At 48.3% G+C, this 21,309-nt stretch overlaps 1 protein-coding gene across 4 annotated transcripts in view; it reads left to right on the top strand.

Moving 5' to 3' along the window:
- Positions 1–21,309, top strand: part of RUFY1 (RUN and FYVE domain containing 1) — a 653,398-nt gene that overhangs the window by 167,827 nt on the left and 464,262 nt on the right. For all 4 annotated transcript variants that reach the window (XR_003853338.1, XM_029583262.1, XM_029583264.1 and 1 more), the window contains exon 4: positions 9,124–9,225. Coding sequence is in view for 3 of the 4 variants with exons in the window: in XM_029583262.1 (XP_029439122.1) it covers positions 9,124–9,225 (102 nt within the window). In the remaining variant the exon portion in view is untranslated. The remainder of the gene's footprint in view (positions 1–9,123; positions 9,226–21,309) is intronic.

The raw sequence follows: 21,309 nt of genomic DNA, 5'->3' as shown, positions 1-21,309 counted from the left end.
TTCACTAATGGCCATTTCTCAGACACTTCCATTTCATACAGCCCAGTCCCCTGGTCTGATCACTATCTCTTACAATGCAAGACACAAATGAACTCCAACCACTCAGCCAAATCTAACGAAACACAAAGTTTCTTCAAATACCGACCACCTTTCCAAACCGATCTTCTCCAACAAGAACTTGGAAATCAGCTAGCAAATCTAGACCTCTCAAACATAAACAATGCTATCCAATCCTGGTTTCAAATCACTGAAGACACCGCAAACAACATAAACCCAGAGAAATTCAAACGGCTAAAGAATAAGAGAGAACAACAGAACCCTTGGTTCAACCCCATACTAAGAAAAATGAAATCCGACCTCAGGAAACTCAAAAAAGAATGGCAAAAAAACAAACAACCCGTAACACAGCAGAGATACCGCACACAACTAGCCACCTACAAAAAACCAATACTAATCACTAAACGTGACTACTACGGTCAAAAAATAAAAAACTCCACCAACAACTCCAAAACTCTGTTCCTCATAGTAAACAACCTCATCTCCGAAAGCATCAGCTGCAACGAACCCGTTACCAAAAATCTAAGCCAAGATCTAGCCATGTTCTTCAAGAACAAAATAACCAAAATAACTGATGTCTTCAACGCCCCCTCGAACATAGAAAATCAAAGATCTACATGCAATATAACGACATGGTTCAATTTCGAACCAATCTCTCCTATTGAAACAGAAAAAATGCTAAGAAAAATAAACCCAGCACGTCATGACATGGACACCATCCCTACCCGAGAACTAAAGGAAATCGCTCACTCCATAGCTCCGATAGTCGCAGCAATTATCCATAAATCACTTGAGGAAGGCGAGCTCCCTACCAAGCTAAAAATCGCATCAATCAAGCCAATCCTTAAGAAGAAAAACCTTGACCCAGAAGACCTGAATAATTACCGCCCAATATCAAACCTACCCCTCCTTGCTAAATTGACTGAGAAAGCGGTCCTGAAACAACTCAATGAACATCCTGACAACCACAAAATACTACATCCCACCCAACACGGCTTCAGGAAAAATCTCAGCACAGAAACCCTTCTACTCAACCTCTCCAATGCCATACTAAGAGGATTCGATAACAAAATTGGCCACCTACTGATCCTCCTCGATCTTTCCGCAGCCTTCGACACAGTTGACCACAAGACGCTAATAGCTAGCTTAGAAACCATTGAGCTCGCCGGCAAAACTCTAGGCTGGTTCTCCTCTTTCCTAAATAACAGGTTTTACAAAGTCTCCGTCAACAACAAATCTTCCGAAGCCATCCCCCTTGAAACAGGAGTACCACAAGGGTCGGCTCTATCGGCCATACTCTTCAATATATACCTACTACCCCTTTGCCAACTCCTATCAAGCCTAGGAATAACTTACTACATGTATGCTGACGACATTCAACTCCTCATTCCAATCACTTCCACCTTAGAAGACGCATTGTCGATTGTAGCCACACACCTCGATACAATTCGAAATATGCTAAACCACCTAAAACTATGCCTAAACATGAGCGAAACCGAATGCATTCTAATCAGAAGAAAAAACTCAGGATCATTAACCACACCACCCCTCCAAATTGACAACCTCCGCATACAACTCAAAGATAACGTAAAAGACCTTGGCTTCTGGAGTGACAGCGATCTAAACTACAAAAAACACATTGCAATTAAAACAAAAGAAGGCTTCCGTAAACTCCAAATATTCAAACACCTAAAACCATTGCTTCACCACCAAGAATTCAGAACCGTCCTACAAGCCCTCATCTTCACCAGCCTAGACTACTGCAACTCACTCTTAATAGGTCTACCTAAAACAGCCTTAAAACCACTTCAGTTATTACAGAATGCCGCAGCCAGAGTCCTAACTGGTAAAAAGAGATCCGACCACATCACCCCCGTACTCAACAATCTACACTGGCTTCCGGTAGACAAAAGAATAGAATTCAAAGTTCTAACAATTCTACACAATGCAATTCATAAAGCCGACAACACAGCTCTGGACAATGTCATACACGTACACAGGTCACTACGTACGACCAGGTCAACAAGTAACCTACATCTAGAAGTGCCACCACTACCGCTAGCCAAACTGTCCTCCACAAGAAATAGAGCCATTTCCATTGCTGGCCCGAATCTATGGAACTCCTTACCACACCACCTGAGCTCACAAGAAAACCTTAAAGCTTTCAAAAAAGAACTCAAAACATGGCTATTCAGCCAAGCTCTCAAAGACGGCATAAGATAACACAACAGACCACACCTACTGCACCCCCTCTTCGGGTTTGCAATATCATCCCAATGACTATTTCATTAACTCACCGAAACCTCATCAATCTTCTCCCTCTAACAATTCTTCCCCAGACATAATTTGAGCACAGCTTTATACCTCGTTATATGATTTATATCATTTGTTTGTTTTTATTTATTGCACTAAGTTATTGTTCAGTACCAGTTCCAGTTTCTGTTTAAATGCTTTAGATGTAACAAGTTGTTGTAAATGTAAACCGGAGTGAAGTCATTTTTTTTGCTATACCTCGGTATATAAAAAACTCCTAAATAAATAAATAAATTTAGGAACAAAGCCCACCTGATCAGATTGAACTAAAGAAGATAGGAACACATTCAATCTTCCAGCAAGAACGCAAACAAGAATTTTCAGATCTGAATTGATCAAAGAGATCAGTCGATAAGACCCACAGAGTGAAGGGTCTTGGCCAGATTTGGCGATGACAGAAATACCAGCAGTATTGGAGTACAATGGTAAAGACTCTCCCTCCCTAATATAGTTAAACATATCTGTGAGAGGAGCAACTAATATGAGAGAATACTATTTGTAGTACCCACAGGAGAATCCATCCAGCCCAGGTGATTCCAGGATTTCAATGTAGGCAATACCCTGTAAAACTTTGGTGTGTACTGATGGGCCTCATCTAAATATTCTGCTGTTCATCAGCTATCATAGTATCAAACTATAGAGAGGCATAGAAATCTAAAAACACTCTCTGGTAGTTGAAGATGTTGGGCCCACTTCCCATGGGGGTCCTTAACCTTTGCAATGTACCCTTGAGCACTCAGAGTTTTGAGCCTACGTGCTAAATATTACCCAGCCTTGTTGCCCTCCCTCATAATAGGTTTATTTGACTAGAGAGAGATGGTGGGATATCCGTTCATCATCAAGCAACTGTAAAGCTGTTCTTGCTATAGATAAATTCTTGAAAACCACCGGGGACTGAGAATTCAGATGTAAATAGGAGAGCTGAGAGATGTTATTAACCTGCACCAGTCGAGACCTCTCTCTCTCTTTTTTGCAAAATGTCGCTTGAGATATAAGAATACTCCTCACCACCACCTACAGCAGTCCCAAATCACTCCTTTAGAAATAGGAAACAGATGCATGATCTTGAAAATAAGACTGGAGTTGTTCCCCCAAAAACCTAGAAAAAGAATCATCCTTGAGTAAGCTTTCATTGAGATGCTAAAGCTGACACCTTTGGCCGCATCAATGAATTTCATTTCAAGCCACACAGGGGCGTGATCTGACCATGTGATATCTCCAATTCCCACCCCTGTCACCCGATTTTGCAGAATGGATCAGAAAGAAAGTAATCCAGACGAGAGTACAATCCCATGCGGAGATGAGTAAAAGGTGTACATTCTTGAAGTAGGATAGCGCTGCTTCCAGATATCAGACACCCTCACTGAGACATGATCATCGAAAGTTGTTGTCTACTGCTCTGCAGAGAAGAAGGGGGTAGGTGCTAGGTGGGAATTGTCAAGTTTAGGGTTCCTAGTAAGATTAAAATCCCTTCCTAACAATAAAAAACCCTCAGTAGTGTCCAAAAGAGTTTATCAAGAGAATTGAAAAAAGACCCCTGGGCAACATTAGGAGCGTAAATACTCACTATTGTGAACACATCCTTCCCACTCGTAGTTTCACTAAATAATAACGTTCTAATGGGTCTATAGTGTGGGACATCAACTCACGAACGAAATCGGCAGAAATTAAAACACCCACCCCAGCATACCTAGCACCTTTGGTACTAGCGGCAAAGAATTTATGAGGATAATCAGGGAGATTTAATAGATATTCATGCCTCTTTCGAAAATGCGTTTCCTGAATTAGAACAATAGAGGCTTTCTGATATTTCACCTCTTGAGATAGCAAGTACCTCTTCCTGTATGTGTTAAGGCCCTTTACATTCAAAGAAATGAACAAAAAATGAACTGTTTAAAAACAGTCAGAGAGCGTAAGTATTATAAAACCCCATACCACTGCATTTTTACCAAAAGAAAATTGCTTGAGGTCAGTGGTTTTCCACTTAGCAGCCATTGGGAGGGATTGAACAATGTAGTAATGTTAAGAATGCCCAGCAATCATGAATTTAAGCCCGAAAGTGAAAGAAAATTTAATGCAGGGGAGAGGAGCTTCAAAGTTAAGTAGGCATTCTGGATGGTGTTGCTAGAGCGCCCCCCCCCCCCCCCTCCCAACACTGGGATTTCTAATTCTGATATCAATGGGATACGGTTTCTAGTCATACCTATGGGAAGAAGTTAAGGATTGTAATTACAGGCTGAGAAGAAGTAAGGAGCTAAATACTCAAAAAAATTGTCCCAATTATTCAGAAGCTCTTTACTGGAAGAGTAAGGTCACAAATTTATTAAATTTCACTATGTGAGAAGAACTTGGATTGTTTTCATTGAGACCTGTAAATAATCCAAAATGCACTTTTACAATTATCAGTAAACTGTCAGAACCCACCAATTTCCAGCATGATCATTGCTGCTAATAACTTGAAAGAGATTCTCAGTGCTGTTCTCAAGGAGTGGAAGGGTGAATTGGATATAAACAATGTAAAATGACCTTGAAGTTAAGCTTCCCCCTACAGAGATCCCTGGACATTCAGAGTTGAATGATACCTTAGTGAAAGCTGAGCAATGAGTGTCCAAACTGAGATGTGAGCCTTTGGGTCTCCTAACAGGGTCTTCCCTCTCAGGGATTACAGTGATTTCCAATTAAAATCTTAAAATACTTACCAACTTAATTCAAGGTGCAACCCAACACAACTCTATGTAGAATCTGAATCAGGGTTGTAACATTCTTCTGTTGTTACCTTATCTGCATTTCTTCCAGTAATAACTCTAAGTGAGGAACACACACGATACCATATTTCGAAAAGGATTTAGTATGTGAAAGGAACAAGTATGTACTGTGCCGTGTTGTGTGTTTGTTTCAAATACAAAAGATTTGAACACAGAGAAAGAGGTTTTAAGAGAAGGGCTCTAAAATAGTGTAAGCTTTGCACCATTATCAGTAGATAGTATGATAGAGATTTCCAAATATTTCAAAGGTGTGCATAATGTACATAAAGCAAACCTTTTTTTTTTTTTTTTTAGTAGAAAAGAAACTAAAACATGAGATCACACTGAGGCTAAAAGGGGTAGACTCAGTAGCAACATTAGAAATTACTTTTATCGAAAGAGTTGTGGTTGCATGGAACAGCATTCCAAGAGAGGTGCTAGAGGCAAATATAGTAACAATATACAAGAAGGCAGGGATGAGAACAGAAGATCCTTAGTTGTGAAAATATATAGTGAAAACCAGTAATTCAGCTGGAGGCCTGTAGCATTGCACCAGGAAGTAATATTGGGTAGGCTAGATGAGCCTTCTTTGGTCATAGTCTGATTCTATGGTTAGGCTATTCTTCATTGTTTGTGAGGTGAAGCTTAAGTACTTGATTTTCTATGTTGTATTGAATGTTTGTGTGTTGTGTGTCTCTTGCAGTCCTAAAAATGTCATGCTGACATTCTGGTTGGAACAGACTCCCCACCCCCCCCAGGAAACTGGCAGTACAGGACCTGGGATAAGCCCATTATCATCCATATCTTACTTCACTCACCACCCATGACCCTGCAAACAAGAGATTGTGGGTTTAATTCAAGATTTTAAGTAAATATTCATAGTTTATATGTTTTCATCTCCTGGCTGAGCTATTTAGGTTTTGTGCATAACCGAACAAATATGAGTGCTGAACCGAAAGATGTTGGAGGCATGATGTGAAGGCAGGTTTTGAGTGATGTATGTTGTGTTCACTAGCTTGTTTATGTGAAAGGCACTGGTATTAGAGAATGGGCATCTAGACACACAGAAACTTAGATCTCAGCACCTAGTTGTTCCTCCTCACAAGGGTTCAAGATATGTCCCTAAAGATCCTAATTGGAACAGGAAAGGAAAAGAGCCCACTTGACTACACTAATTAAATTCGGCTATTGCAAGGGCTTTTTGCTGAAACATCATTATCATGGGATTTCTTTCCTGAGTCTGCCTGTTTGCTTGGCCTTTTTTCCCTTGAACTTGTATATTATGGATTTTCTTTCTGGTGGGTTCCTGTGACTAGTTTGTTCCAGACCTTGCATGAACCCATGCATTCTGGCTTTCCTGCTCAGCTGGTTTTAGTATCTAGTTGCTTGATCTTTGCCTTATCAGTTTATCATTTTGGAATCCTGGGCGCCCTCCAGAACAGGTTTTCCATCCTTGCTTTCTAATTGGATCTTTATATGTCAAACTAAGGTATTTGTGAAGTATTTCTTAGGCGACCATCTACATCATAGCTACCCCATAACAGAGTGCTTGAGAATTGATCATGCAAAGAAGCGAAAGTTGGGTAAGTCTTGCTTGCTTCCATAGCAGTTAAGTATGCTAGTACTGTATGTGTCTGTTAACATTGCAGTCCTGGGGATTGGTAGCACTATGGATATATACTATGCATTTTAGTAGATGTGATATATATATATATATGATGAAAACGATTTGCATGCATGTTTTATTTTATTTATTTAACAGTTTTTTATACCGACCTTCATAGTAAATTACCATATCGGATCGGTTTACAATTTAACAAAAGGGAAAAACTAGAGTAACAAATTCACGTAAACGAAAGATAACAATAAGTAGGAATAAGTCAAAGTTACAATCAACAGGGGGAGAGAACTTGGAAGCTTGCAACAAGCTGGAAAGAAGATAGACCGGTAAAAGAAATTTTACCATAGAGTGTACAAGTTAAAAAACTTAAGGACGGTGCTTTAACCTGAATGTCTCATGTTGAAGGCGTTTGGCATCCAAGCATTAGTGTGAGGTGGAACTCAATGAATGGGAGAGAGAGGCAGAACGGGAGTAAAATTGTGAACTGAAGGAAATGTAGGATTAAGTTAGATAAAGAGAGAGAGAATATGTTTGTTGTTTAGGATTATGTAGGCATTTGGTTAGACCAAAGTGTTTTTTTTAAAGGTGAGTACCATGATCTCTGACGGCAAAACTGTCACAGTTCTATTAAAGCATCTTTTGTATAGAAACCAGTGCATAAAAATAAGGGAAAGCTTTTTAAAAAGAAAATAAAAAAGGGTCTTGTTTGATAGAGCAAAAGAAGAGCAAACTGTTGCGCCCGTCATCCGAAGACGGCTGTCTCACCTCTTTCTTCTCTCTTTCCTCTCCTCTGGAGAAGATGGCTGCCTCTCCTCGCTGACCTCTCCGGCGTCCCCAGACTGGCATGGGCGATTGCGTTTGCCATGTTTGCACTGAGGTTTCCTAGGGCACATGTGCGCCACCCCTGCTTTTGAATACGTAATGGCGGGAACCTCGGGGGCGTCCCCACTATATTACGTTACTACCTCTGGGTACTTAGCCTCCGATCTCCAACACTGCTACGAGTTAGCAAGGATTCAGGTCCAGCTAATTTCTACCGCTTCTGAGACGCTCGCTCAGAGTACCTATGCCTACGACCCTCCGGGGTTATGCTGATTCTAAGGATGCTCTGGGTACCCGCTCCTCGGGGGCCCTGCTGCTCCTACCTACCCTCTGGGGTTCTTGCTCAGCTATACGCTCAAGGCACCCACTCCTCGGGGTCCTTGCTTCGCTTCTATTTCCTCTCCAGGTTACCCTACATAGAAGGACGCCTAGTTACTCGCTCCACGAGGGCCTTGCCCGCTCCTGACTACTTCCTTAGGTTAACTGCTCCTCAAGGACCATGGCACTGGCGTCCCGGTCTGCTTCTCTACCTTCATTACTGCAGAAGCTATATCCTTGGCAGCATTACCAGCCTTGTGAGTACCTCATTCTTCAGTCTCTTTACCTTGTCTCACCACAGACCAGATTCTCAGCGTACTCCACTCCGCGGATCACTACCAGATCTGTCACCGCTGGCTACATCACCTGTGACTGGGTTCTTTGCCTACCCCACTCCACGGACCACTACCGGACCCTTCACTTCCCAGCATCGGGTGAGACCTACTCTGCACTTATATCATCGGTGCCTGGACTGAACTCTGTCATCTGAGACTACTCAGTGCTGAGGAGAAGCTGCTCACTCCATGGGCATTGCTCTATTGCTGTATAATAAAAGCTTCCATTCTCTTTGTGTTGCTTACTGTAGAGTCAGCCTATTGCTGTGTTTCCCCACAGGGCCCCTCCTTGTGGGAGGAGTCATCAACAAAGCAACCAAGGGTCCACAACCATGACACAACCACAACACATTCAAGCTAGCTTTAATTTTCTTACATTTATTCCCCAAATGTTAACTTTTTTTAAATGTCAATATTGCTTCCATAGGATATAATGGGAACTGTATAGTTATGGTAGTGCTCTTGCCTCAGCCAGGAAGAAGCATGTTTGGGGGTGGTTTGAAGGCCACAACAAAGTAACTGGATATCTGGGTGTTTGTGAGCATGTGTGTGGGCAGAGTGAAGGGTGTTAATGCTCCTTTGTAATCCAAATATCATTTATTGACCATAACAAATATTTTCTTTGTTTGCTAAATATTGACTGCTGCTTTCATGACACTTGCTGTTTTTTGTTTTTTTTTACACTATTCATCATTTAGGTGCCAAATAGAATTTGGGTGCATATGTTTTGACTTATGACCGTTTTGCCATTTGTAAATTACCAAATTTAGCAACACTCAACATTGTGGCATCTAATTTTATCGTTATTAAATCTGTGGACTGAATTGTAATCAGTTGTGTTCTATATTTTTATTTAAGTACATAAATGTATCCTGCATTTGTATTTCTTTTCTGTTTTCTTATTTCATTACAGGACAGGTGTTGGAAGAGGAAGAGCTTGGCTTCGTCTTGCACTCATGCAAAAAAAGCTGGCAGATTATTTGAAAGTTCTTTTGGACCATAAAGAACTTTTAAGGTAATTTGTATTAAAGTATTGTGAAGTATTCATCCAAAATTACTGCTTAAATTTTGTTAGTCGTGTTTTTCTCTAAACACCTTGCCTGAAGGCATCGATCAGTTAAACAGTGAAGAACTGTAATATGTATGACAGAAATACCCAGGCCTAAAAATGGAAAAAGGAGAAAAAGGGGGGCAGGGACTAGGGAGTTAGTAGAGGAAATAGTGTTTTAAATATATCCTGAGTGTGTGTTAAGATGATTTCAGGAGTATGCTGTAATCAAGGACAGTTGCTGAAGATTTAGAGAAGGTCTGGAATGTCTCTCTGTTCGACAGGTCTGGAATATCTGCCTGTTCGACACTAGGGAGCCAGTGGAGGTTGATAGCAAAATTGATGTCTGAATGTAGATCTGACCAAGGCAACAGACTTGAAATAGGGCAAGAAAGTTAAATTAAATGTGTAATGCAGTATGGAGCAAGTATGTCCTATAGTGTCTATCAAATATGACCCCAATTCTTTTTGTTGAATAATTTGGGGTAAGATTAGGAAAGAAAGTGAAATCTCATATGTGATTGTCCAGTTGTACTGCAGAAATTAAGGGATAATGTATGGGGCTGTGGCCCAACTCGTTTTGCTTGCCAGTCTCACCAATGGACTCTCCGCTCTAGACTCCATGTTTGTACTGAGGTGGAAAATGCAAGGTATGGCTGGGTGGGTAAAGTGACTTTAATGAATTGGAGGATGGGGCAAGAGAGAGAGTTCTCAACTTCACTTCTCCTTTTTTTTCCCCCTTGACTGATAAGGGAACACCCCAAAAAAAGAAAGTGGTAATTGCATTAAAAAGTGTGCTTTATGACCCCATGACCTGGATGTATACCTTACTGGAGTTTTGTACTTGCTCTGTTGGGGGTGGAGAATGTGTGATGCTATGGGAGTAAACAGGAGACTTCTGTTTCCACTCGGGTTGGTTTAAAACCAGGAGATGTTTGTGCGCATGCACAGCGTTTTCTGGAACATGTAGCAGTAAGATCCCAGGTCATTAGGATTGTTGGAATTTGATACAAAGGTTAGTATAATGGCAATTTTCCTAGCGTGTAGCAGATGGACTCAAAACAAGTGAGTATACTGTGCTCGTGCTAGCAGTTGGAGACGGATCTGACGTCAGCACGGGTACATATACCCCCACAGGAAGTGCAGCAATTCAGTAATTTCCATCTCCAAAGCAGTTTGGAGCTCCCTCACGCTCGCTGAGCGTGTTTCCAAATTCTACACGATTAAATTCATAGAAGAAACCTACCTGAAAACGAGCCCCGCACTCCTGCGGTGATACCAGTTGGTCCCTCCCCCAGTTGAGTTTCCCGAGGCGATTTCCGTGGTCCCTCGGAGGTAAGTGCCTCGGTCTGGTGGCCGGCTCGCGGCAGGGACCTAGCCCCCGAGTGAGAAGGGCTCGGGCGCGGCATAGAGACAGCCTCGGTCCCGGCGTGGACTTGGCCCCCGAGCGAGACGAGTTCGGGCGCGACCCAGAGGCAGCGGGTGCACTTCCTCGAGTGCGGCGGTGACGGTACTTACCCTCTCCCCCCGCAGCCGGAGACCGCCCGGGTCGCAACCGGGAAGCACCGAAGACAAGGTAAGGCATACATCTTTACTTGGTCTCCGAGGAAGTGAGGATTCGCAGAGTCTGCCTATGTTGCAATCCGCCACGGAGGTCGCCATTTTTCTGCCTGGTTTGTCACATTGTTAGGCGCTCGCTGTTAGGCGCTTGCTGTTAGGTGCTCGGTGTTAGGCGCACGTTCATAAGCGCCCACTGATAAGCGTCCGTTCCTAGACACACATGGAGAGTAAGAGAACCCAGGCGTCAGCGGAGCTGGCCCCTCCAGCATCAGGCATGAGCCTGTGCTCGGCATGCAACCTCAGAGCCACACAGAGCGAGGAAGCAGACTCCCTATGTGCCCAAATTGAAGAGGCCCTGGGAGTTCCAGGCCAGGACCGGTCACAGCCCAGCGTACTTGCCAGTTCCTCAGGGAACACCCCGGACCTAGCAGGCAGCAGTGAGCAGCCGGGGACCCCGAGGGACCTGGTACCCCTCAGACCAGATCCTGCTTTGCCCTCCTGGGTGGAATTATTCAAGGGGATTCATGCCTTTGTCTCAATGCAGGCTGCTCCCCGAGCGGGTCCATACATACCGGATGACCTGGCCCCTGGACCCTCAAGGCCTAGGCACGGCCACGCGCCACCCGAAACCCCCACTTATGGGGATTCAGATTGCCCTAAGGAAGACGACGAGTCCCCTGAGGAGGGAGAACTTTCCTCGGGGGTTGAACCATATCGGACCATGAGGTGCTTCTTTTTGAAAGGAGATCTCCCAGGCCTGATCTCTCAATGCCTGAAGGAACTGGCTCTTCGGGGCCATGATGCCCCAGAGGAACCGAGAATGAACCCCCTGTTGGAGGGCCTGCGCCAAACGTCTCACCATTTTCCCCTCCTACAAGTAGCTCAACAGTTAATCGATCTGGAATGGAATACGCCGGAGGCCTCATTCAAAGGGGGTCGGGCCTTGGCTGGCATGTACCCCTTAGACCCGGCAACCAAAGAGAAGCTGGCATGCCCCCAGGTAGATGCCACAGTTAGCGCAATTGTGAAGTGCACCACCATTCCAGTGGAGGGGGGGACGGCCCTCAAGGATACACATGACCGGCGCATGGACACCATTCTGAAACAAGCCTTTGAGGTGGCAGCCATGTCCCTACGAATTGCGACCTGCTGCACCGTGGTGACACGTTCCTGTTTATCACAGGCTAGGAACAACACCCCGGGAGAAGAAATGGAATCAGCTCTCTCGTTCCTCACTGATGCAGCCTCCGACCTAGTCCGTACGGCAGCCAAGGGAGTGTCATCCTCAGTGGCGGCCAGGAGACAGCTCTGGCAAGCACCTCGTTCGCAGGCCAGGAACCAGTCCTTTCGGCCTAAGCACAACAAGAGGGGAACCGGCTCGGGTTCGGGTCCCGGCCGTACCCCACAATGACAATCAGCCGACCAATCAGGGGGTCGCGGCCATAGGGGGCAGGCTATCCCTCTTCTACTGCAGGTGGGTCGAGATTACCTTGGATCAGTGGGTCCTCGCCATCATCCGAGAGGGGTATTACCTGGATTTTCTTCGACTTCCGCCGGACAGGTTTGTGGAATCTCCTTGTTCGCCCATCAAGAGGATGGCCCTAGACGTTACTTAGCGGAGGCTCCTGTCCCTAAAGGGCCATAATCCCAGTGCCTGCAAGGGAGATGAATTCTGGGCATTATTCCATTTATTTCATCGTGCCCAAGAAGGAGGGCACTTTCCGGCCCATCCTGGACCTCAAATCAGTCAACCGTTACCTACGGGTCCCCAGCTTTCGCATGGAAACTGCGGTCTGTCAAAAATTCAGTACAGCCAGGGGAGTTTCTCACATCCCTAGATCTGTCGGAAGCCTACCTGCATATCCCAATTCATCGGGATCATCAGCGCTATTTACGCTTCAAGGTCCTGGACCAACACTTCCAGTTCCGAGCTTTACCCTTCAGGTTAGCCACAGCGCCATGGACCTTTACCAAGGTCATAATAGTAGTGGCAGCGTCCCTCAGGAAGGAGGGAATCCTCGTCCATCCCTACTGCGACGATTGGCTGATCCGGGCGAAGTCACCAGAGGAGAGCCGCCAGGCAACCAACAGAGTTATAGCTCTTCTGGAAAGCCTAGAATGGGTTGTAAACTGGAACAAGAGTTCCCTACAGCCTTCTCAGTCGCTGGAATACCTAGGAGTCCGATTGGACACCCAGGAAGACAAGGTCAGCCTGACCTCCCAAGAGAAGATCAAAGCTCCGGAATCATCTGCAAGCCCTGCTGAGCGCCACCCGGCCCATAGCTTGGGATTACTTACAGGTCCTCGGCCTTATGGCTTCCACTCTGGAGGTGATACCATGGGCGCGGGCTCATATGAGACCATTACAACGCGCCCTCCTATCTCGATGGAGCCCACGATCACAGAACTACACCGTACACCTACCTCTACCAGCCAGAGTGCGGAATCAGATACGGTGGTGGTTGCAGCCCGGCCACATGAGCTGGGGGTCAAGAATGTCCTCCCCAACCTGGACCCTGCTCACTACAGATGCCAGCCTGAATGGATGGGGAGCACATTGCGAAGAACTCACCGCCCAAGGGCAGTGGAACAGAGAAGAGTCGGGGTGGAACATCAACCGACTAGAGGCACGGGCAGTCAAGCTAGCGTGCCTGCGATTTGCCCACAGACTTCGCAACAGAGCGGTCAGAGTGATGTCAGACAACGCCACCACGGTGGCATACATCAACCGACAGGGCAGAACCAGAAGCCAACAGGTATCCCTAGAAATAGCCCCCCTGATGACTTGGGCGGAAGCAAATCTCCAGGACATCTCTGCCGTCCACATCGCCGGGAAGGACAACACCACGGCAGACTTCCTCAGCAGAGAAAGCCTAAATCCAGGGGAATGGCAGCTGTCGCCCACAGCTTTCCAGATGATTGTGGATCGGTGGGAGTCGCCGGGCATGGACCTACTAGCGGACAGGTCCAACGCTCAAGTACCCAGATATTTCAGCCGCAGGCGGGATCCTCTATCCCGGGGATCGATGCCCTGGTACAGCCATGGCCTCAGAGGATCCTGCTATATGCCTTTCCTCCATGGCCGCTGCTGGGCGCCATTATACACAAGATTCAGCGGCACAGAGGCCTAGTTCTTCTAGTAACACCGGATTGGCCAAGAAGACCCTGGTACGCAGACATGAGAAGACTACTGGCAGGAAATCCACTACCCCTGCCTCCATCCCTTGCTGCGGCAAGGTCCCATCTTCCACGAGGATCCAGCTCAATTCTCTCTTATGGTCTGGCCCTTGAGAGGGCTAGATTGAAGAAAAGAGGATACTCGGGGCCGGTAATAGATACCCTCCTCCGAGCACGCAAGTTCTCCACATCACTAACACATATAAGGATCTGGAGAGTATTTGAAGCCTGGTGCGAAACTCACAGCACCAATCCACATGCCGCTAAGATCCCTATCATTTTGGATTTCCTGCAGGATGGACTTCAGAAGGGTCTGTCCCTCAGTTCCATCAAAGTTCAAGTGGCAGCGCTATCCTGCTACGGTCCCCGGAGTGACGGCAACAGCATCGCCACACACCCAGACGTTTCACGTTTCCTGAAAGGAGTCAAACACATTCGCCCGCCACTGAAGTGGCCAGTGCCCCTGTGGAACCTCAACTTAGTGTTGGAATTTCTAGCGGGATCCGCCTTCAGACCCCTTCGAGACCTGTCTCTCCGTTTGTTGACCTTGAAGATGGTGTTCTTGCTGGCTGTATGTTCAGCACGCCGCATCTCAGAGCTACAAGCGCTGTCCTGCCGTGACCGTTCCTCATAATCACTCCAGAGGCTATCCGTCTTCGCACGGTTCCTTCCTTCTTACCCAAAGTAGTCTCACAATTTCACCTCAACCAAACCATATCCTTGCCAACCACGGAAGGTTTGAAGATGTCAGAAGAAGGTCGGATACTTCGCCATCTCGACATCGGCAGAATACTGGCCAGATACTTGGAAATGTCAGAAGCAGTACGAAAGATGGACCATCTGTTCGTCCTTCACAGCGGGAAGAAGCAAGGAGAAGCGGCCTCATGGCCAACCATCGCCCGCTGGATCAAAGAAGTTATCAAGGCGGCCTACGTAGAGGCGGGAAAACCACCACCTCTACAGGTCAAGGCTCATTCTACCAGAGTGCAAGCAGCCTCTTGGGCAGAAACTAGGATGCTGTCGCCTGCAGAGATATGTAAAGCGGTGACGTGGTCCTCCCTCCATACCTTCTCCAGATTATACCGTCTGGACGTTCAGGCCAGGGAGGACACTGCATTTGTGAGGGCAATCCTAAACGGACCTCGGGCAGCCTCCCACCCAGTCCGGGAGTAGCTTTTGTACATCCCACTTGTTTTGAGTCCATCTGCTACACGCTAGGAAATGTTGAGATTACTTACCTGATAATCTCCTTTTCCTTAGTGTATGCAGATGGTCTCAGCATCCCGCCCGGCTGCCGGTATACATGGGGATTCGCCGACTCACGGTAAGCCATGTTTTTCTTATATAGGGCGTCCACCCTACCGGATGTTGACGCCTTCCGGTTGAGAACACTGGCGGTCTCCAGCTACTATCAATTGGTCAGGGTAATCCTGTTCATTTAATCGATTGGTCAGTCACACATATATCCATAAAGCTTTGCAAGGAAGATTACTGAATTGCTGCACTTCCTGTGGGGGTATATGTACCTGTGCTGATGTCAGATCCGTCTCCAACTGCTAGCACGAGCACACTATACCCACTTGTTGTGAGTCCATCTGCATACACTAAGGAAAAGGAGATTATCAGGTAAGTAATCTCAACATTATACATTTCCTAGCGTGTAGCAGATGGACTCAGGACCAATGGGTATAGTGTACTGCTAGCAGTTGGAGACTGATCAGATTTCAATCTGACGTCAGCCCCTAGTACATATACCCCTGCAGGAAGCGCAGCTCTTCAGTATTTTCCGTCTCCATAGCAGTTAGGGACTATCTGCACGCTCTCACAGCGTTAGAACCAAATTCAAAGAAGAAAACCAAATTTTAAAGAAGAAATCTACCTGAAGACGAGCCCTGCTCTCCTGCGGTGATACCCTAGGGTCCCTCCCCCAGTTTGTTTATTTATTTATTTATTTATTTACTTATTTATTTAAATTTTTTTGATATACCGATGCTCAAGACTAGTGTCTTATCGTACCGGTTTACATTGAAACAAGGGGTAACCAATTAACTAGGAAGATAAAGTTACAATGAACAGGGGTTTACAGAGTGGGAGAGTTGAGATCAAAAGCATACGATTAACATATCAAAGTGAAGCATAACAAATTTTAAACATAACAAAGTTTAACATAGGGATCGAATGTGTTGAGATTTGGCAGTTGAGATTTGGCAGTTGAGATTCTCGAGGTGATTTCCATGGTCCCTCGGAGATAAGCCTCGGTCCAGCGGCCGAATCACGGCGAGGACCTAGCCCCCAATCCTCGGGCACGGCTGAGAGGCAGCGGGTGCACCCTCGAGCGCGGCGGTGAAGGTATTTGCCCTCTCCCCCAGCAGCCGGAGACCGCCTGGGATGAAACCAGGAAGCGCCGAAGACAAGGTAAGGTAGAAATCTTCTGCTTGAATCCGGTCTCCGAGGATTGAGGAAGAGCACAGGTCACCGGCTGGGACCAGTGCCACCGGGCTGATCTGCCCTAGCAGGGCCAGGCCCCGGCTATTTCCAAGGGTCTACTCACGTGGAGACCCTCCGAGGGGGTCGCCATATTGCCCGCGTGCTCACCATCGCCATCTTGGCCCTATTCGCCGCGCCGTTCGGCCCGAGCGCACAAAACCGAGCTAGGCGCACAAAGCACTTGTATGCATAGACTTTACATGCGCATAAAACCTTGTGCGCATAAGTTGCACGCACAGAGTTGGGCGCATATATACGCAGCTGCGCGCACAACTCACACGCACAACTCACACACTCATCTTAAGTGCACTGGAGCGCATAAGAGTTTGTGCCGACAGCCATGGCACCACCAGAATCAGGGATAAAAGCTCAAGGCCTCTGCCCAGCATGCCACATCAGAGCCGCACAAAGCGAGGAGGCCGACGCCCTGTGCACGCAGTGTGAGGAGGCTCTGGGAGATCCAGTTCAGGGCCAGTCCCACCCAGGGCTGAGTACTAGCTCCTCAGGGAGTACCCTGGACCTAGCAGATCCCAGTGGGACCTCCCCACAGACTGGGACCCCCAGGGAACCAGCGCCCCTCAGCTTGGATGGATCCAGCGTCGATCCATGGGTGGAGTTCTTCAAGGGGATTCACACCTTTGTTCAAATGCAAACTGAACCTCCAGCTGGTCAGCCACATGCTCCGCTGGAGGACCCTCAGGCCCCAGGTCCTTCAAGGCCCAGGCACAGGCTTCCACTACCCAGAAGCCCCACCTATGGGGACTCGGACATCTCTGAAGAGGAAGCTGAGCCCCTAGAAGAGGGGGAGCTCCCCCTGGGGACAGAGCCTCACCGAACCATGAGACGCTTCTTCACAAAGGACAAGCTCCCGGACCTGGTCACCCAATGTCTGACGGAGCTCGCTATCCCGGGCCCAGGTACTTCGGGGGAACCTAAACTGAACCCCCTACTGGAGGGTCTTCGTCAGACCTCTCGCCATTTCCCTCTGTTACAAGCGGCACAACAGCTGATTGACCTGGAATGGAATGCCCCAGAGTCCACATTCAATGGGGGACGAGCTTTGGCAGCCATGTACCCCCCTGGACCCGGCAACCAAAGATCTTCTTGCATGCCTAAGAGTTGATGCCATGGTCTGCGCAGTCTCTAAACGCACCACTATCCCAGTAGAGGGAGGAGCAGCGCTCAAGGATGCACACGACCGGCGTCTGGAATCCATCCTCAAACAGTGATTTGACGTCGCCGCTATGTCTCTACAAATTGCGGCCTGCTGCACAGTGGTGACACGTGCCTGCTTATCCCAAACCAGGAACAACACCCTGGGAGAAGACATGGAACCAGCAGTATCATTCCTCGCGGACGCTGCCTCCGACCTAGTGCATACAGCGGCCAGAAGGCAACTCTGGCTCCGAAGCTGGTCGGCCAACGCATCTTCCAAAATGCCCTTCAAAGGATCCCTCCTGTTTGGCAGTGAACTAGAGAAATTAGCCGACAAATGGGGCGAGTCCCCAGTGCCGCGCCTGCCAGAGGATAAAACGAAGAGAAACCAGCGACTCTTCCCCAGGCCCTCCAGGGGCAGAAGTTCACAGCACTTAAATCCTTACAGGGAGAACTATCAAGCGCCCCGCCCTACGAGCAGGAGCCAGTCCTTTCGGAACAAGCACAACAAGAGGGGTGCCAGCTCGGGTACAGGCCCCAGCCGCACCTCCACAATGAGATTCAGCCGACCCGTCCAAGGGAAGAAGTCATAGGGGGCAGACTAGCCTATTCTACCGCAGATGGGTCGAGATAACTTAGGACAAGTGGGTCCTAGCCATCATTCGGGAGGGGTACTACCTGGATTTTCTACGTACCCCTCCGGACAAGTTCGTGGAGTCCCCCTGCCACGACCTCTTCAAGAGGGCGGCAGTGGAAGCAACACTGTCCAGACTACTGGCCCTCGAGGCCATAACTCCAGTGCCTCCAGAAGAATTAAATACTGGACATTATTCCATCTATTTTATCGTCCCCAATAAAGAGGGAACATTCAGGCCCATCCTCAAGTCGGTCAACCGCCACCTGAGGATTCCCCGCTTCCGCATGGAAACCCTGCGATCCGTAATAAAGGCGATACAACCGGGAGAGTTTCTCACATCCCTGGATCTTTCGGAGGCCTACCTACACATCCCAATTCACCAGGAACACCAGCGCTACCTACGCTTCAAAGTCCTGAACCATCACTACCAGTTCCGGGCACTACCTTTCGGGTTAACCACAGGACGTTCACCAAGGTAATAGTAGTGGTGGCGGCAACACTGAGGAAGGAAGGAATCCTCGTCCACCCTTACCTAGACGACTGGCTGATCAGGGCAAAGTCACCAGAGGAAAGCCACCAAGCAACCAGCAGAGTCATATCTCTACTGGAGAGCCTAGGATGGGTGGTCAACACAAACAAAAGTTTCCTACAACCCTCACAGTCGCTGGAATACCTAGGAGTCCGATTCGACACCAAAGAAGACAAGGTCAGCCTGACCCCCACAAGGAGATTAAAACTGTGGAACTGGCTACAGACCTTGCTGAACGATCTCGTCCCACAGCATGGGATTACCTGCAAGTCCTCGGGCTGATGGCATCTACACTGGAAGTTGTGCCATGGGCGCGAGCCCACATGAGGCCCCTACAGCACTCACTTCTATCTCAGTGGAGCCCACAGTCCCAGAACTACACCATACGTCTATTGCTCCCGGGCAGAGTCCAGAACCAGCTACGGTGGTGGCTGCAGGCCAACCACATGAGCCGAGGATCAAGCCTATCCTCTCCAACCTGGACCCTACTCACCACAGATGCCAGTCTATGAGGATGGGGAGCACACTGCGAGGAGTTAACCGCCCAAGGGCAGTGGAACGCAGAAGAGGCGGGATGGAACATCAATCGCCTAGAAGCGTGGGCAGTCAGACTAGCCTGTTTGCGGCTTGCTCACAGACTCCGAGACAAAGCGGTCAGAGTAATGTCAGACAACGCCACAACAGTGGTCTACATCAACCGACAGGGGGGAACCAGAAGCCAACAAGTGTCCCTAGAAATAGACCCCCTGATGGCGTGGGCGGAAGCAAATCTCCAGGAGATCTCCGCCGTCCACATCGCTGGGAAAGACAACATCACGGCGGACTTCCTCAGCAGGGAAATTCTAGACCCAGGAAAATGGAGACTGTCGCCCGCAGCCTTCCAAATGATAGTGAATCGTTGGGGACACCGGACATAGACCTTCTGGCAAACAGATCCAACGCCCAAGTGGCCAGATACTTCAGCCGCAGGCAGGAACCGCAGTCCCAAGGGATCGATGCCCTGGTACAGACCTGGCCACCGGGGACCCTGCTATATGCCTTCCAGCCGTGGCCCCTATTGGGTGCAATCATTCACAAGATACAACTACATAGGGGACTAGTTCTTCTGGTGGCTCCAGATTGGCCAAGAAGACCCTGGTACGCAGACATGAGAAGGCTGCTGGCAGGGAACCCCCTACCACTGCCTCCACACAGGGACCTGCTACAACAAGGTCCGATCCTCCACGAGGACCCAGCTCAATTCTCTCTTACGGTCTGGCCCTTGAGAGGGCCCGCCTGAGAAAGAGTGGATACTCGGGGGCTGTAATCGACACCCTCCTTCGAGCACGCAAGTTCTCCACATCGTTAACGTACATAAGGATTTGGAGAGTATTTGAAGCCTGGTGCGAAGACCACAACTTCAAGCCACGCTCATTTAAAGTTCCCGTGATCCTGGAATTCCTACAGAACGGGCTACAGAAGGGACTGTCCCTCAACCCCATCAAGGTACAGGTGGCCGCATTGTCATGCTACGGCTCCAAGAGCGAGGGCGACAGCATAGCCTCTCACCCGGACGTGTCACGCTTCCTAAAAGGAGTCAAACACATTCGTCCACCACTAAAGTGCCGGGTCCTCTGTGGAATCTCAATCTCGTCTTGGACTTCCTAGCGGGAACCGCCTTCAGACCCCTCCGAGGATTGTCCCTCCGCCTGTTAAAAGCAGACGCCTGCACTGTAAGTGCCCTTTTCCTGCTCCAGCCCGAGCCGCTTCGATTCGCCGCCACTGCACCCGTGCTTTTCGGCACAGGCCCATCGGGGTTGGGGTGCCCGCCATAGTCAGCCCCTCTGCCGGCCACCACACACGCTGACCCTGCGGCCTATCTATTCGCCGGGACTCCTACCGCCTCCAGCCACCGTCGAGGACCACCCATAAGCTGCCGCATCATCATCGGGAGACACCGGGTTCCTCAAAAGCAGACGCCTGCACTGTAAGTGCCCTTTTCCTGCTCCAGCCCGAGCCGCTTCGATTCGCCGCTGCTGCACCCGTGTTTTTCGGCACAGGCCCATCGGGGTTGGGGTGCCCGCCATAGTCAGCCCCTCTGCCGGCCACCACACACGCTGACCCTGCGGCCTATCTATTCGCCGGGACTCCTACCGCCTCCAGCCACCGTCGAGGACCGCCCCTAAGCTGCTGCATCATCATCGGGAGACACCGGGCTCCTCAAAAGCAGATGTTTCCTCGGCGTCGCGCGCCGAAGGTGCGAGACAAAGGGGCCTGCCCCTTGTCGTGCCCCTTAGCGTTGCCAACCTTCGCAATCTATACAAACAGACCCTCTTCTTCCTTGCCTCACCCTATTCTCTAACTACTTCCCTCCTATACCTCCACTGTCCCTCTATCCTCATTAAATATTAAAATTCAGCACCTCCTGATTTCTCCCTGTACTATGCATACCAAACCCATTCCCACACTCAAACACAACTATCGACCTCTCACAGATACACTCACCAAACCACAGCAAATAAACAGA

Source organism: Rhinatrema bivittatum, chromosome 18, assembly GCF_901001135.1.
Source record: "Rhinatrema bivittatum chromosome 18, aRhiBiv1.1, whole genome shotgun sequence".
In the NCBI taxonomy this organism is placed as follows: Eukaryota; Metazoa; Chordata; class Amphibia; order Gymnophiona; family Rhinatrematidae; genus Rhinatrema; species Rhinatrema bivittatum.
This window is presented reverse-complemented; position numbering and strand designations above follow the sequence as displayed.